This window comes from Lepus europaeus, chromosome 8, assembly GCF_033115175.1.
Source record: "Lepus europaeus isolate LE1 chromosome 8, mLepTim1.pri, whole genome shotgun sequence".
In the NCBI taxonomy this organism is placed as follows: Eukaryota; Metazoa; Chordata; class Mammalia; order Lagomorpha; family Leporidae; genus Lepus; species Lepus europaeus.
The window spans coordinates 57,277,957-57,296,054 of NC_084834.1; the positions used below are offsets into that span (position 1 = coordinate 57,277,957).

At 36.5% G+C, this 18,098-nt stretch overlaps 1 protein-coding gene across 3 annotated transcripts in view; it reads left to right on the forward strand.

Moving 5' to 3' along the window:
- Positions 1–18,098, forward strand: part of PRDM5 (PR/SET domain 5) — a 257,297-nt gene that overhangs the window by 140,725 nt on the left and 98,474 nt on the right. For all 3 annotated transcript variants that reach the window (XM_062199683.1, XM_062199684.1, XM_062199685.1), the window contains 3 exons: positions 137–216; positions 5,815–5,899; positions 7,732–7,889. In XM_062199683.1, the coding sequence (XP_062055667.1) occupies positions 137–216; positions 5,815–5,899; positions 7,732–7,889 (323 nt within the window). The remainder of the gene's footprint in view (positions 1–136; positions 217–5,814; positions 5,900–7,731; positions 7,890–18,098) is intronic.

An 18,098-nucleotide genomic window follows, 5' to 3' on the forward strand; every position in this document is an offset into this window, starting at 1 on the left:
AATGGATATATCCCCAAAACTACACAGCTTAAGATTGCAAATTATGAAGATGAAATTTTGTGTCACCTGGACACATCCCGTCTGTTGCTCCTTTTAGTAATATTTAATTCATGGTAGCATTTTGTTTCTGTTGTAGGAGATCCAAAGAAAAAGCTCATATGTTCAGTGTGCAATAAAAAGTGTTCTTCAGCATCAAGCCTACAGGAACATAGAAAGGTCAGTAAGATAAAGACGAACTTCATCAAAAAAAGATCTTTTGGTATTTCTACTATCTGCTATATATTTTTATTTTTTTAAAAAAGAATTTATTTGTTCATTTATTTGAAAGACAAAGGAGAGAAAGGGAGAGATATCTTTCAACTGCTGGTTCACTCCTCCAAATGGCTGCAAAAGCCAGGTCTGGGGCAGGCTGAAGCCAGGAGCCAGGAACTCCATCCCGACTTCCCATTTCGATGGCATGGGCCAAGTGTGTGGGCAATCTTCTGCTGTTTTGCTAGACACATTAGCAGGGAGCTGACTGGGAAGTGAGCAGCCAGGACTTGAAGTGGCATGGTTTAACCTGCTGTACCACAGTGCTGGCTTCTGATTTTTTTGTGTGGTTAAGAGAGATTATCAATAGTGCCAATTTTTTTTTAAGTATCTTAAGGAATTAAACTAGCATGCAGCAAAGTAAACCGTGAAAAGATATTCTGAGTTGATTATTGTTATTCTTTCAGTGTCAAGTTTCATGTTTAGCCGAATCCTTCAATTATTTATTTATAAATTAAAGTTTTATTTATTCATATATTTGAAGGTCAGAGTGACAGAGAGAGGGAGACAAGGGAGACACACACACACACACACAGATTGAATTTTCATTCACTGGTTTATTCCTCAAATGACCACAACTGCAGGATTTGAGTTAGGCTGAAACCAGGAGCCAGGAACTCCATCACGGTCTCCCAGATATGTGGTGGAGGTCCAAGTACTTGTGCCATCATCTGCTGTCTCTTGGAGTACCCAGGAAACTAGAACAGAAGTATAGTAGCTGGAACATGAATCGGCATTCTCATAGGGAATGTCAGCACCTCAAGTGGTGACTTCACTCTCACTGTGCCACAACCCAGGCTCACGAGTTCATTTATAACACCACTCCTTGTTTTCAGGCTTTATAAGTTGCTGTTGCTCAGGAGATATAAATGAATGAGGATGCCACACATATTTGTGTATTTGTAAAATGTTAGTGCACTTGATTACTAGAGTGAAAGTCTATTATTATTTAATTTGGCATGACAAGAGCTACATTATTTTGAAAACTAAAAGTAATGTAACAATATGATCTAATAATGTGATAATAACACAAATTACCAGTATAATGTTTTACTGAACTTGGTTTTACTTTACTGTATTTTTAACTTTATTGCAGTAAAATATTCACTCAGATTTATACATCCAAGTGCAGCTAGCAGAAATAAACGGTTATATAGGAAAAAATAAATTTAACATTTCACATGATAAGTATGAAAATCATTGTTATTATTTTGATATGAAAAGTTAACCTGAAAATAAATGGCAACTATTACCTCTAATACTGTTAGCAAGTGGTTAATAGAATTTACAATAAAATAAATTAAAGTGGATTTTGATTTTTGTTTGCATTATGACAGAGTCAAAAGTTTTATTGATAACAAAGGGATAAATGATTGTTTCCTGATTTAATACATTGTGTTTTTTATTTTATTTCTTTTTTTCTTTTTTTCTTTCTTTTTTTTTTTTGACAGGCAGAGTGGACAGTGAGAGAGAGACAGAGAGAAAGGTCTTCCTTTGCCGTTGGTTCACCCTCCAGTGGCCGCTGCGGCCAGCGCGCTGCGGCCAGCGCACTGCGCTGATCCAAACGCAGGGGCCAGGTGCTTCTCCTGGTCTCCCATGGGGTGCAGGGCCCAAGCACTTGGACCATCCTCCACTGTATTCCTGGGCCATAGCAGAGAGCTGGCCTGGAAGAGGGGCAACCGGGACAGAATCTGGCACCCCGACCGGGACTAGAACCCAGTGTGCTGGTGCCGCAGGCAGAGGATTAGCCTATTGAGCCGCGGCGCCGGCCTAATGTATTGTTTTTAAAATATCTAGGGACATGGGATGTTTTCTTTAGTGATGTAATAGCCAAATGCAGTGGAAATGGTACTAGTGAAAGCAAAATTTTAATTTTGTTGAAGTTTGTAAAGTGAAATTTTATCTTTGTATGCATATAGCTGTAATTCAAAAGGTCTTAAAATTCATATGATTTTATAATCCAGTAGCTACAACCATGTGCTATGGATTTAACTTATGACATGTTAGATAGTTAATTTATGGTGTTGACATGTCTGAGGTTGTATCCTGTATGTTGAGTGATTTTGATCCTTGGGGAGAAATAATGGAATACTGGCCAGTGAGTCAGAATGATGAGATTCTTCTTTTTCTGTCACTAACCTGCCATTCAACATTGAGCCACTGTTTTCTCATTTATAAAATGAGACATTCAATTTATTAGTTTTTTTTCTTTTAATTTTTAAAAGAAACAATGCATAGACACAGCTTGATGTTATGATGATGCTTTTAAATTATTTTTAGCTATTTTGTCCAGATAGAGAGAAAGAGAAAGACAGAGACAGAGACAGAGACAGAGACAGAGAGTAGGAGATGTCCTATTTGCTGGTTCACTCCCTAAATACTCTCAATATCCTGGGCTGGGTCAGGCTAAAGTGAGAAGTCAGGAATTCGATCCAGATCTCCTGTGGGGGTGCTAGGGACCCAAGTACTTGAGCCAACACCTACTTTCCAGGGTACACATTAGCATGAAACTAGAATTTGGAGTAGAACCAAGGCTTGAACATAAACACTCTAATATGGGATTGTGGACACCCTTTTTGCTTTTAGAAATGTGTTTCTTTTTATGTTTTGTTGTTGTTGTTGTTTGTTTTTTTGACAGGCAGAGTTAGACAGTGAGAGAGAGACAGAGAGAAAGTTCTTCCTTAGAAAGATATTTTACCAAATATAGTATTTCAGCAAAGCTGTCTGTGGAACATATTTCTGAATACTGTTGTCTTTTCCATTTATTTTCTTCATAGTATAAGGTCTTTTTTCCGCTAAAAGGAGTGTCTAGGTAAGACAACCTATAAGCCGACGGTGGAATACAGCATATAGAACTAATGCTTCCTGAGTGGCCTAGCAGCCCTCCCTCCATTACAATGCAGCCTCTCTAATTTAGCTTTCTGAATTCTTAGCTTTTGTTGACTCCAGCTTTGGCTATTATAGTTGTAGATGTTTAATGTCTAATAGAGTTTGGTTGCAGTGTTTCATATTGTTAATAGATGGTGCTTTAAGGTAATGCAAGATTACAGTAGAGTATTATATTATTATCATAGAGTATAATAGAGTAGAATTTATGTTACTCTATACTTTCCTGTATTATGGTATGGGATAGTGTGATCTGTCTTCAACATTATTGAATTTGTGATTTCAAATTATAAAATATTACCCTTAAAATCAATCTGGTCAACTAGAAATTTTACAGGATATGCTTTACTTAGAACTAAGCATAATAAAATATTTTACCTTCATTTTCAGTTTAAATCTGATTGTTTTAAGAATTTTTAGAAGTTTTGAAAACATTTTTGGCTTAAATTCTCCATTTCAATGAGGTAGTTGATACAAAAATGCTTTCATGTTTAGTATATGTTCTTTTTTATGATTTTAGAAATTTCAGTCCAATTCAACCTTGAAAAATGTTTCATGTTTTAGAAGCCATGAAATTTAGCAAGTGAACAAAAATGAATATCCTTCAATATCTTATTTATTTATCATTTTATACATGTATTAATGATTTTTAAAATTTTATATGCAGGTTGTCATTAAAAACAAAAATAAACCAAGTAAAAGTTTTCATTTATGTTTGGTTCTAAAGGCAGCATCTTCTTTTTAGATTATCTTGTTTGTGATTGTAAGCATAGAGTTTAAGACTGTATGTGTGCTTTACATAGACATCACACATGATACTCTTGCTCCTCAACTACAGATGTTTGGCCTGAGCTGCTGTAGAGGTCTTCAGTGACTGAGGAGGTTAGGCTTACTGTGTCTCAGGTGGAGGTTGTCTTCCGTGCCATGTGCTACCTGTATTCCCAGTTATTGTGCAGGTGGCTGTGCAGATCCCTCTCTGCTTTCTGAAGAACCATGGTTCTCTCCAGACTCCAGTAGCTCCTGACCAGCATCTGATGCTACTGCATTCAAGCAAAGCATCGAAGCCAGATTCTAGTGCAGTAACATCTGTTGACTCTTCTTCTTGTTTTCCTCCCTTTCCTGCTCTTCACAGCTGAGTTTATTGGCTCACCATGAGTCAGACCTGACAGAGGCAGAGGCAAGTTGGCAGCGTTAGACCTACCATGTGCTTGGGCAGAGAATGAAGGCACGGACTGCAGACCTTGGGTCTGTTAGCCTTGCTTCACCGTTTCCCTGCCCTTTCCCTCTTGACACCCTCCTTGCCCTGGATCCTTCCGTGGCCACTTAGATCGAGAGAGCCATTTTCTAGGGGACAGCCCCATCCTTTATGTACTAGTCATGTGCTGCACCTGTCTAGGGTCTTCTGCCTTGATCTGTCATTCTGTACTATCTCTGTTTATTCTGCAGTCAACTATTCTCTTAACTTCTTGTGAAGCACATTGCTTAACTGCAGTTTAGTATTGTGAGCTGTAACTTTACTGAGATAGAAACAAAAACATGACTTCCCCCAAACCACTTTTGAATATTTAGCCAAGTAGTGTGATTGTTTTGTTCATTGCAATGATCAATATTTCTGATATAAGCCTTCATTCAATATACACCTTTTGTTTATTTTTTATTTTTATTTATTTATGTGAGAGGCAGAGAGAATAATTCCAATTTGCCAGTTCACTTGCCAAATGCCCACAAGAGCTGGGATTGGACCTCGAGGTGGGAACACAATCCAGGTCTCCCACGTCGGTGGCAGAAACCCAATTACTTGAGCCATCATCTCTGCCTGCCAGGGTCTGTGTGAGCAGGAAGCTCACACAGAGGAACTGAAGCTGGGAATTGAACCTAAGCACTGTGATATGAGATGTGGTTGGCCTAACCTGTGTCTTAAAATTAGGCCAAATACTCACTGTCATAGTTGCTATTAGATTTGAGTACAATGTTTCTGATAATTAACAGGGCTTCTACTTTTTACATTGCTCCTCCAATTTCTCTGATTTAGTGTCTGAGAAACACTTCAGTAGTCAGTTGTGATATTTATGTTAGATAGTTGCTTACAAGTTATGTCTTATTTTTTAACTAGGAATTTTGATCTTTTTATTGTGATCCTCATATCGTGTGAGACTTTTACTATGAACCGTGTGCTTTTCAGAATCATGCATCTTTTGGTATTTCCCTGTAATGAATGTTTTGCATTTTACTACTTTTATTTATATTTCAAAGAGCTGCCTGCTATAAAGGGAACATTGTTACCCACAGGTTACATATTTCCAATTGTAAATTTGTGCCTGACAAATAGAGCTAAGATATACTGGCAGTAATTTCTTACAGAATATGTATTTGCTGTATTCTACATGGGTCTACTACGTTATGTATTCAAGTAATGTGAACCTTATATTTTCTTTTAATATCATTTTACTAGATAACATGCTTGTTGAATTTTAAATTTATATAGGGTATTATGAATGCATTAAGGCTGGATTAATTTGCATGTCATAGTAGCAACCATCCACATGTTTATACCTCTGCTTGCATTTTCTTTGTATTAGATTTTGACAGTTGATTTAAGTATCAATTGAACTTTTGCAGACTCATGAGATATTTGATTGTCAAGAATGTAGGAAGAAATTTATTTCAGCTAATCAGCTAAAACGTCATATGATCACTCACTCAGGTAAAGTATATACTTTATCATTTATTTTGAAATCCTTTCACCAGAGGAATTGTAATTTTGTCATTTTCAGGATTTTCTAAGAACGGTAATAATAATAAGAACTTGGTTAAAAGTTCTAGTTTGGCTGTTAATTAGTCTTCCCTAGACCTCACATTATTTATTTATTTATTTATTTATTTAAAGATTTTATTTATTTATTTGAGAGGCAAAGTCACAGAGAGGGGCGGGGAGAAGGGAGGGAGGGAGGAAGAGACAGAAAAAGGTCTTCCATCTGCTGGTTCAACCCCCAGTGATCAGCCTGAGCTGGACTGACCCGAAGCCTCCTGGTCTCCCACGTGGCTGCAGGGGTCCAAGCACTTGGGCCATCTACCACTGCTTTCCCAGGTAACAAGCAGAGAGCTGAATCAGAAGAGGACCAGCCGACATTTGAAATGTCACCTATATGGGATGCTGATGCTTCAGGGGTAGGCTTAGTGCTTCTGGGGAGGCTTAGCGTACTATGCCACAGTGCTGGCCCTAACCTCACGTTATTTACAAGGCAAAGGTGGTTCAATGAAATGATAAAAGAGATCATTTAGTTTGTTGCCTATCCTGTTCCCTGCTGAGCTTCAATTTCTTTATTCTTCTTCTGTGAATTGTGTGCTGGTGCCTACCTTTCAAAATTGCCATGAAAGCTAAATGAGATCATTTATGTACTGTGCTAGCATAGTATCTGACATTTAGCAGAGATCCAACAATTGTGGCTCCCCTATTTCTAGGTCCTTTTACATTCCAAATGACCTACTGATAACTGTTATTGATAAATGTATGGATACAGTTTCAGAATGTAATTTCTTAAAGCCTTGTTTTCATTTTAAGCAAATTTGAATTGTAAGTCTGTTCTTATAGATAAAAAAAAAAAAGCTCCACAAATACTTTTATTTAAAGGAGTCTCACTCTAAACTTTAGGATGGCTATAATTTGAGACTGTTAATTCAGAATCTTTTTGAATATGTCGTTGGAGATAGGTACATGTATGTTGGTAAATTAAAATATGAAATCTAAAGCTAGTAGCTTTCAAATATCCTTCTTTGATACACATAATGTTTTTAAAAATTTAGTTGTCAATATCATGGGATTTCTTATACTAACTGAAATGCATGGTTCCTGCTGAGAATTGGCAGCTCTGCATCTGGGGCCTGTGTGTCCCAGCAGGAGGACACTGTGTCCTTTACCTCCTCACCATGAGCCAACCGTCAGCACTTGGGAACCTGGGACCCTGATTTGAAACATGCATATCTGCACAGTTTTCGCCTGGAAGCAGGATCTCCTCATTGATTTCAGTGTACAAAATAGAGAGCAGATGTTTATCCTCGAAGTTCAGACACCAGAGAAGATGCTTGTGTATCAGAGTGCCGAGGTTCAATACCTGACTCTGCTCCCCATCTCCAGCTTCCTGTTTATCCAGAATCCGGGAAGCAGTGGTGATGGCTGAAGTAATGGAGTATGTGCCATCCATGAGAGAGAATGGATTGAATACTTGTTTCCCAGGTTTGACCTGGTGCAATCATGGCCACTTGAGGAATGTGAGGAGTGAACCAGAAAATGAAGCTCCCTCTATGCCTTCTACCTTTATCTCTCTGCCTCTCAAATAAATATTTTTTTCTTTCTAATTTACAAGATAAGTCTGTAAAGTTTATTAGCCATGCATATTATAAATGCCAGATGCTTTTTAAGTTGTTTGACCATGTTTATTTTACATATACATAAGAAGTAATTTAAGGTAAGGATATTTCCCTTTTTATCCTTTACCTCTATATAGATATGAGATTGTCTCCACTCATTTTTCACAGAAAAACGACCCTATAATTGCGAGATTTGTAATAAATCTTTCAAGAGGCTTGATCAAGTGGGTGCCCACAAAGTAATACACAGTGAAGATAAACCTTACAAATGCAAGCTTTGTGGAAAGGGATTTGCCCACAGAAATGTTTACAAGAATCATAAGAAGGTAAACATTTATTAATATTATTTTTCACAAATTTGCTTGTAGAATTTTCATTTCTCATTTACAGAAGTTGTATATCTGAAACGACTGGAAAAAAATCTTGCTTGTAAACACTCAGTCAGACCATAACCCCTGCAGCCTCATCCAGTGTGCCATTCCCTATTAAAACTCTTCTCACAAGCAAAATGTCATCTAATGTGTGCACACTCTCAGCTATTACATAATTTTGGGTGCTATAGGGATGTGCTAATTGTGAAACCTCTGTTCTGTTCCTTCTTTTACTATGTTTGATGCTATTTTTCATGTTAACCTTTTTGAAATTCTCTTCATATTTTGTGTCTTTGTTGTATAGGTCTTCTTCCAGTTTTTCTGGATACTTCTTTGGTCTGACTTTCCTTCCAGAGGATATCCTGAATTCTTTGGCTGTGCACATCTTCTGTATTCTCTCCTCTTAAGATATGACTGTTAAATCCGTGACTTCTGATATCAACACTGTGTTGATGAATTCAAAATATTTTGTTTTCTTGAATCCCAAACTTCAGATGCACATTTTAAATACATACTTCATATATTGCTGAGCATCTTTTTGACATAAAAAATTTGAATTTAGCATGCCCCAGAATGACTTTTTTATCTTCTCTGTCCCAGATAACTTGTCTTGAAAATTTCTTCTTTCTGTGAATGATAGAAACATAGACAAATCTATTCTTTAGTCATGATCTCTTTATAAAATTAGAAGCCAAATTGTAACGACTATTCTTTAAGTTATCTTACCACCTTCACAATCATCCCTTTCTTTACCATCCAATGAACTGTTTATCTCTCATGCAAATTATTTTTATACCTTCTAGTTAGGCATCTGGGTTCTTAGCACTTTCTATTGCAATCTGTCTTACCATCCTACCGTCCTACCATCCTACCAACGCATGACTCTGATTTATCATTCTTATACCCTGGTAAGTACATCTCCAGTGCCCATATAAATTATTGCATGTGTTCATTCAGAGTACTCTAAACTGTGAACTCAGCTTATTCTGTAGCTTTTTATCTTTCTGTTCTCAGCATTAACCATTCCTAAAATAACATTTATGTTCATTCTGCATATCTTCTCTAACCTCCTTTCCATTCAAGGTATAATCACTCAATTTCTTTTATTGTTTTTTATTTATATTTCCTCAATTTTGCCTTGTTCAAGTTCTCCTTTTGGAATATGTATAGTTTTATGTTATCTACTTTGTGTATACAATAAGTAATGTTTGAATCGAATTCAAGAGATTTGTTTAAATATATTCAATATGTTGGAAATGCATATAAAACATATTTGTGATGTGACAAATATTAGCTCATTGATTTGAGTTGATAGATTTTAGCATACTATTAAATAACATGAGTGTATAAGCTATTTTTAAAATAACTTGAAACTTATTTTTTCAATTCCAGTCTTCCATTAGGATGATAGTTTTTTTCAGTATTTCAGTATTTATAGGGAGTTTCCAGAGATAACAATTTTTTTATGTCATTAAAATTATATTAATTTCAACTTTAGTCTAAAATGGAACAGAGAATGTAGATTTATCAAAGAATGAACAAGTTGATTGATAGTGTCCCAAACTGTCTCTGACTTCTCACTTTCCACCTTTATGTTTAATGCAAGCATTACATGTTCGGGGCAGGGCTGTATTCATTACTGCTGCTTTGGAATTATGTGGCTGTAAAGAATTATCTGGCTAGTTTCCTGTTCAGTCTCTGGAACCCTGTTGTTCCTTTCTTTGATGAAACTGATCTACCCACATTTATGAGTTTTTCACAGTTTGGCTTAGCTTATATGCCATATGGGAATTTGGCACAGGATCTTTGCACCATCTCTCATACTTTCAGCCATAAATCATATGAAAGTAATAATGATGTCTTGGGAAGGACAGAAGCCATGATGCCTGTAATTTCCAATGTGGGAAGCACATTCAGTCCTTCTGCCTTGGACAAATGTGTTTCTCACTGTGTTATGATCCTAGCATATGTTTGGTATGGTTATGTGAAAATATTTGAAATATTATGTAAAAAAGGAGATCAACCTTTTTGTCCATAGTTTTTCTTTAATGAGGGATAAGGATATGGCCAAGAAAATTAGGAAAAAAAAATTAGGAGTCAGTCTGATCTTCATCATGTAGCATGCTCAAGGATTGTTATTTTAAGTAAATTAATGATTCTTTTGATTTTTTGAGTATGCAACCTATGTATTTTTATTTCATTTATTTGTCTTATTTTCAAGGAGTTCTTTCTTAACACTTGGGTTTACTTGAAAATGGAATATTATTTTTCATTGTGATTATGATAATATGGAGTGAAATTTCAAAGAGGTGGTTTCTGTTTTTAAAAACGTTTGTTACTCATTTCATGTCTTGTGTGGGATTTGTGGGCTCAATCAAAATTAGTTATTCATTCCCCCACCTTGTCTGATAGTCATTTGATCAGATTCTTAGTCTGATCTTAGCAAAAACAAAGATGCTTTGTTTGGATCCAGCTGTACTTGATTCTCTAAATCACAATGTACAGGAGTTTCAGAGCCACAGGACACAGAAAGTGGTAAATTAGTCTACCCCACCTTCCATTTCCTATCAAATGTAATCCAAACAAAACTTGGATAAGGTATCCAGTGCTTCCCTCCTCCTGCTGTACGTTGGATGTTTGGATGCACAGAACCATCTTGGTTCCTGGAGCTGGCACTGCTTCCTTGATGACGGAGGTGGGCACAGAGGGCTTCTCCCCTGAGGAACTCATAAACAAGCTCCTTAGGTTCTCATGTTTGTCTATTCAAATTAAGGACCTTTATGTAGTTTCAGGATGGAACTTTAGAGATCTATGAAGGAATCTAATCCCAACTTCTCCTGGAAGTAATTCCATTGGCCTCTCAGAGTAATGTTGCAAACTGTGGGCCATGGACACTTTGTGGGTTTAAATATATTTGAAAGGCAGAGCATCAGAAAGGGGGGCTTCTCTTTTTAAATTTTTTTTATTCAAGGAATTTATTAATACATTAGATTCTTAGGGTCACACTGAGTGCATAATAATTACTACAACAAAAGTCATCAATTCTCATGTTAGTGTGATATTAATACAAAGAGAACAGTCAATGTAGTTCATAAATATAATTCTAAGAATATACTGTTTCTTCCTTTCTCCCTCCTGTCCTGCCTTCCTTTCTCTCTCTTTCTTTCTTTCATCTGAGTCCCAGCCTCCCCCTCCTATGTGGAAGACTCGGATTGATTTCCCCTCCTGCCTTTAGCCTGGCCCAGCCTGGCTGTTGCAGGCATTTGATTGAATGACCCAGCTGATGGGAGATCTCTCTGTCACATTTTCTCTGGTTTTCAAATAAATAAATATATACATAGATTTTCAAAAAAATTAGTGTTTTTTTCTTTATTAAGGTGTAATTCACAACTAAAAGTTATATATAATATATATATATTGCATACAGTATGATGTTTAATATGTTTATACACTGTGAAATGATTAGTACAATCAAGCTATTTACATATACATCATTTCACATACTGATATTTTAAATTTTTTAGTGAGACATCTAAAGTCTACTCTGTTGGTTTTGAGTGTTCTCACTACAAGTGAAACAATAGATATGTGAGGTCATGGATTAGTTCATTAGCTTGATTCAGGCATTCAGCAATGGTATAGAGCTAAGACATAAGAAGTGCAGGCTCTCCAGGGTCTTCTTGAAAGAGCACTAATGTTCATGACAGTCCCACCTTTATGACCCACAGACCCTGTCTTGCAATACTATCATATTAGGAGTTAGGATTTCCACCACTGAATTTTGGTGCACTGCAATTATTCAGTTCACAATAGTGTGAGTTGCTGGTTATTGGGTGGGAGAGTCAGGAGGGTTGAGTGTCAGAACCTTGGAAAATACTCATTGGAATGGAACAGAAGGAAAGAAATGTCACTCAGGGCTTGACATTGAGAGGAGTTACAAGTGGTAGATGAGACTTTTCAAGTGAAATGTTCTAACATCCATGGCACTTTCTTAATTTCCTAATAAAAATCTTCAGTAACAGCCACATTTCACACTGATGTTTTTGTGGAAGAGGGCATTTACTTTGGGAAAAGACACAAGGTTGCAGGTGCCCATCTGGAAGGTAAGTGTATTTCAAAGTAAAAACAAACGTGTGTCTTTGAGGAATTTGCCTCTTTGCCTTAATATATGCCATGGAGAGCTTTTCATGTTGGTTCATATAAAATGACTCACATTTTACATAAAACTTTATAACTATGTAAAGAGTTTTTTTGCAAATAAATCTTAAGTATGGAATTTCTGGATAAAATAGTAACTGTATTTTAGATTTTGCTTGCTCCTACCTAAAACCGTTCTGAAAAAGTTTTATTTTCTTTTAGCCATGTATGAAAGCACCTGCTTTTCTGTACATTTGGTTTTATCAGGTTTTTTGTTTTTTTGTCAGGCTGAGAACTGAAAAGCAAGTATTATTGTGTTTCAGCAATTATGGGTAAAATTGTGCTTCTTTTTGTAAGTTTATTTTCTGTTTATATTCCTTCAGATAAGTTTCTGTATATACCCTTTGCCAGTTTTCTGTTGGACTACCTAACTGCCTTGTTAGTTTCTAGAAGCTTCACACATATTATGAATATTAATTCTTTGCTATGTTTCTAATTCTTGCCCTCATCTACCAATTTAAATCTTTTGAATAAAGAAATTCTCCCTTTTTATGTTGTCAAATACAGTACACATTAAGGTTTTGTTGTTGTTGTTGTTGTTGTTTTTTGCTTCTAAGTCTTCATAGCTTGTGTTTTCTTTCTTTTAAATTCTTAATGTTATTTACTTGAAGGAGAGACAGAAAGGGATAGTCCGAGAGAGAACTTCCATAACCTGGTTTACTCCCCATGTACCCACAACATCCACAGTTGCACTAGGTTGAAGCCAGGAGCCCAGAACTCCATCTGGGACTCCCACATGAGTGGCAGGCGCCCAAGTGTTTGAGCCGTCATCTGCTTCCTTTGGGGATGCATTAATGGGAAACTGGTTTGAAAGTGGAGTTGTTGGGACTCACATCTACACTCTGATGTGGGATGTGGGTGTCCTAAGCAAGATCTAAACCGCTGTGCCAAATGCCAATCCTGTATTTTATTTATTTAAAAAACTTAGTTACTATAAGTTTAGCAAATATTCATCCATGTTCTTAACAGTTATGTTAACTTTTTTAAAAAAAAATTATTCATTTATTTGAACGGCAGATTACAGAGAGAGGGAGACAGAAAGAGAGACTCCCCAAATGGCCACAATGACCAAGGCTGGGCCAGGCCCAAACTAGGAGCTTGGAGCCTCCTTGGGGTCTCCCATATAGGTGCAGGGGCCCAAGCACTTGGACTATGCTCCACTGCTTTCCCAGACACACTAGCAGAAAGCTGGATCTGAAGTGGAGAAGCTGGGTACCTTAGCCTTTACCTGCTCTGCCATAGCATTGGCCCCAGTTAACTTCTTTTTGTTATTGTTGTTAGTATTTTAGTCCATCAATTTATTTTTGTAATAAGATATTGATTTATAAAACTACTGATATTCTTATTTTTATATTTAAGCTTTAGTAGAAAATATAACTCTGAAAAGAAGAAGAAAGGCTATCAAGTTTTGTCTTGATAGCCATTAAACTTATGGATTTTTAAATTTTTTAAATTTTGTTTAAGAAATACAGCTTCATGCATTTAATATATACAGATTTGGGAACACGATGCTTCTTCCCTCCCCTACCTCCCTCCCACCCATATTCCCCCTTTCTTCCTCCTCTTTCTTCCTTTCATATTCTTATTTTAACTGAATATTGGTAAACTTGCTGTGATAAAATTAAAATCAATGTTTAGTTCTCTGTTTATTATGTGAAAATTCACCAAGTGCATAATACTTTGATATCATTTTATATCATTTTGAACCATGAGATGCAGTAGGAACCTTTGTCTAATTTTCTTAAAATGGTAACAGTTAAATTAATTATGCATAGAGAGTATGTACAAAATTATTTATACTAAATTGTGATAAACAAAGATTGGGACTGATGACTTCTTAAAATGTGCTTTTAAATGCATTTTGTGGCTTCAAAACATCCTAATAAAAATGATGACATTGACTGCCTTTATTGAATCAGAAGTTTCCATCTACCCTAAATGAGCTGAGTTTACAATACAGTTAGTCCTTCTAAGCTACATAGCTCCCAACTTCCTAGTGAAGCTGTCCAATGAAGTACCTTTGGAAAGGCTGCAGAGATTCAGCCATCAGAACTGTCTTAAAAATCATAATGCTGAATGGAGTTCTGTGTTACCAGTCCATTGCTCTTCAGAATTTGCAGTGTTAGCAGGAACACAATGTATTTTGTAGATAAAGTCAGCAATTGTAGCACTAAACTTCACTTTCCAAAAAAAAAAAAAAAAAAAAAAAAAAAAGGAGAGTGGCACTTTGAGACCATAACTGCATTTTAATGACATACTTCCCTACTCTCTAAATATATGTCAAACCTGAGAATCAAAACTAGAGGGAAATGTTAGGAGAAGAGATATGGTATTCATAAATATCATACTAACCTGACAATGAACTTTACATTAAGATATTTTTAATTTTCAAATTTTTTAATCAGCTCTTAACAGGTTCAATATAGTTCATAGATACAATTCTAAAAATATAATGACATCCCTCCCTCTCTCCCTCTGTGAATTCAGTTCTAATAGTCTCTTTTTTTATCCCCAAAGAAACCTTTTATTTAATGAGTACAACTTTAATGTACAGCATTTGGAATATAGTGATTCTTCCCACCATATCCACCCACTCACTACCACTTCACCCCACCTCCTCCTCCTTCTCCCATTCCCAGCCCCATTCTCCATTAAGATTCATTTTGAATTAACTTTATACACAGAAGACCAACTCTATACTAAGTATAAATTTCAGTAATATGCACACACACACACACACAAAGAACAAGTTTTACAGTTAATTCTCATAGTAGAATTCACCGAGGACAGAGGTCCTGCATGGGAAGCAAGTACACAGTGATTTATGTTGTTAATTTAACAATTAACACTCTTATGTATGACATCAGTGATCACCTCAGGTTCTTAACATGAGCTGCCAAGGCTGTGGGAGCCTTTTGAATCTGTCAGTATTTAAACAAGGCCATAAACAAAGTGGAAGTTCTCTCCTTCCTTCAGAGAAAAGTGCATCCTTCTTAGATGGCAATTCTTTCCACTGAGGTCTCACTCACAGAGATCCTTCATGTCGGATTTTTTTTTTTTTTTTTTGCCACAGTATATTGGCTTTCCATGCCTGAAATGCTCTCATGGGCTTTTCAGCCAGACCAGAGTTCCTTAAGGGCTGATTCTGAGGACAGAATGCTATTTAGAACAATTGTCATTCTGAGTCTGCTGTGTGGACTGCTTCCCATGTTGGAACATTATCTCCTTTTTAATTCTATATATTATTACCAGACACTTGATCTTATTTATATGATCCCTTTAATACATAATCCTAGGCTGGCGCTACGGCTCAATTGGCTAATTCTCCGCCTGTGGTGCCAGCACCCCAGGTTTTAGTCCTGGTTGGGGAACCAGATTCTGTCCCGGTTGCTCCTCTTCCAGTCCAGCTCTCTGCTGTGGCCCCGGGAAGGCAGTGAAGGATGGCCCAAGTGCTTGGGCGCCTGCATCCGCATGGGAGACCAGGAGGAAGCACCTGGCTCCTGGCTTCAAGATTAGGGCTGTCTAAGTCATTGCTTCTCAAATGGTCAATTTCACTTCTACACATTGCCTTTTAGGTGCTCTATTAGTTATCACAGCTCAGAGGAACATATGGTATGTGTTCCTTTCGGAATGGCTTATTTCGCTAAGTATGATGTTTTCCAGATTCATCCATTTTGTTGCAAGTGACCAGATATCATTTTTTTTTTTAACCACTGTGTAGTATTCCATAGAGTACATATCCCACAAATTCTTTATCTGCTATTCGGTTGACAGCATTTAGGTTGATTCCATGTCTCGGCTATGGTGAAATGAACAATAAATATGAGAGTGCAGATAATTCTTTCATATGCTGATTTCATTTCCCTTGGTTAAATTCTCAGGAGTGGGATGGCTGGCTCTTATGGTAGGTCTATATTCAGATTTCTTAGGTATATCCATGCTGTCTTCCATAGAGGTTTTACCAGTTTACATTCCCACCAACAGTGGATTAGGTTACCTTTTCTCCGACATCCTCATCAGCATTTGTTGTTTGTTGATTTCTATATGAAAACCATTCTAACTGGGGTGAGGTGAAGCCTTATTTTCATTTTGATTTGCATTTCCCTGATGGCTAAGGATCCTGAGCATTTTTTCATGTGTCTATTGGCCATTTGAATTTCCTCCCTTGATAAATGTCTGTTCAGCTCCTTTGCCCATTTTTTTGACTAGGTTGTTTGGTTTATAGTTGTTGAGTTTCTTGAGCTCTTTATAGATTCTTGTTATTAATCCTTTATCAATTGGATAGTTTGCAAATAATTTCTCCCATTCTGTCAGTTGTCTCTTCACTTTCCTGAGTATTTCTTTTGCAATACAGAAGCTTCTCAATTTGATGTAATCCCAATTGTTAATTTTGGCTTTGATTGTTTGTGCTCCTCGGGTGTTTTCTAAGAACTCTTAGCCTGTGCCAATATCTTGCAGGGGTTCCCCAATGTTCTCTAATAATCTGATGACATTAGGTAGTAGATTTAGATCTTTAATCCATTTTGAGTGGGTTTTTGGGGAAGCTGTAAGGTAGGGGTCCTGCTTCATACTCCTGCATGTGAAAATCCAATTTCCCCAGCACCATGTTGAAGAGACTGTCCTTGCTCCAGGGATTGGTTTTAGCTCTTTTGTCAGGACTGTATTGAATAACGATGGTGAGAGTGCCCATCCTTTTCTGGTTTTGGATCTCAGTTTGAATGCTTCTGATTTTTCCCCATTCAATAGGATGCTAGCCATGGGTTTGTCATAAATTTCCTTGATTGCATTGAGAAATGTTCTTGCTATTTCCAACTTGCTTATGGTTTTCATTATGAAAGAGTGTTGTATTTTATCAAATGCTTTCTCTGCATCTATTGAGATGATAATATGGTTTTTATTCCTCAGTTTATTAATATGATGTATCAGTTTGCTTTGGGACTGTTGAAACATCCCTTCATACCAGCGATAAATCAGACTTGGTCCAAGTGAATGATCTTTCTGATATGTTGGATTTGATTGGCCAGAATTTTTTGGAGCATTTTTGTGTCTATGTTCATCAGGGAAATTGGTCTATAGTTCTGTTTCACTGTTGTGTCTTTTCTGGATTTAGGAATTAAGGTGATATGGTCTTTGTGAATGAATTTGGGATTTTTCCCTCTCTTTCAACTGTTTTTAATAGCTTGAGAAGAATTGCAGTTAGTTTTTCTTTAAATGTCTGGTAGAATTCAACAGTGAAGCCATCTAACTCTAGAGTTTTCTTTGTGGGAGTTTCTTTATTACTGATTGAATTTCCGTTTTGGTATGGGTCTGTTTAGGTTTTTCTGTGTCTTCATGGCTCAATTTAGGTAAGTTGTATGTTTCCAGGAATCTATCCATTTCTTCTAAGTTTTCCAGTTTGTTGGCATACAGCTCTTTGTAGTAATCTGTTGATTCTTTTTATTTCTGATGTTTGTTGTTCTGTTTCCTTTTTCATCTCTGATTTTATTGATTTGGGTCTTCTCTCTTCTTGTTTTGGTTAGTTGGGCCAATGGTATTAAACCAGCTCTTTGTTTTGCTGATCTTTTTTTTTTTTTTTTGAGAGTGTTCAGTTTTGTTTATTTCTTTTCCAATTTTAATTATTTCTTTTCTCCTACTAGTTTTAGAGTTGGTTTACTATTGTTTTTCCTAGATCCTTTAGATGTATTGATAGCTCATTTATTTGGTGCCTTTCCAATTTCTTGATGTAGGCACCAATTGGTATAAACCTTCCTCTTAACAGTGCTTTTCCTGTATACCACAAGTTTTGATTTGATGAATGGTTGTCTTCATTTGTTTCTAGAAATTTTTTTTTTATTTCTTTTTGATTTCTTGTATGACCCACTGTTCATTCAGGAGCGTGTTGTTCATTCTCCTTGTGTTTGCATATGTTTTAGAGATTCCAGAGTTGCTGATTTCCAGCTTCATTGCATTGTGGTCCGAGAAGATGCA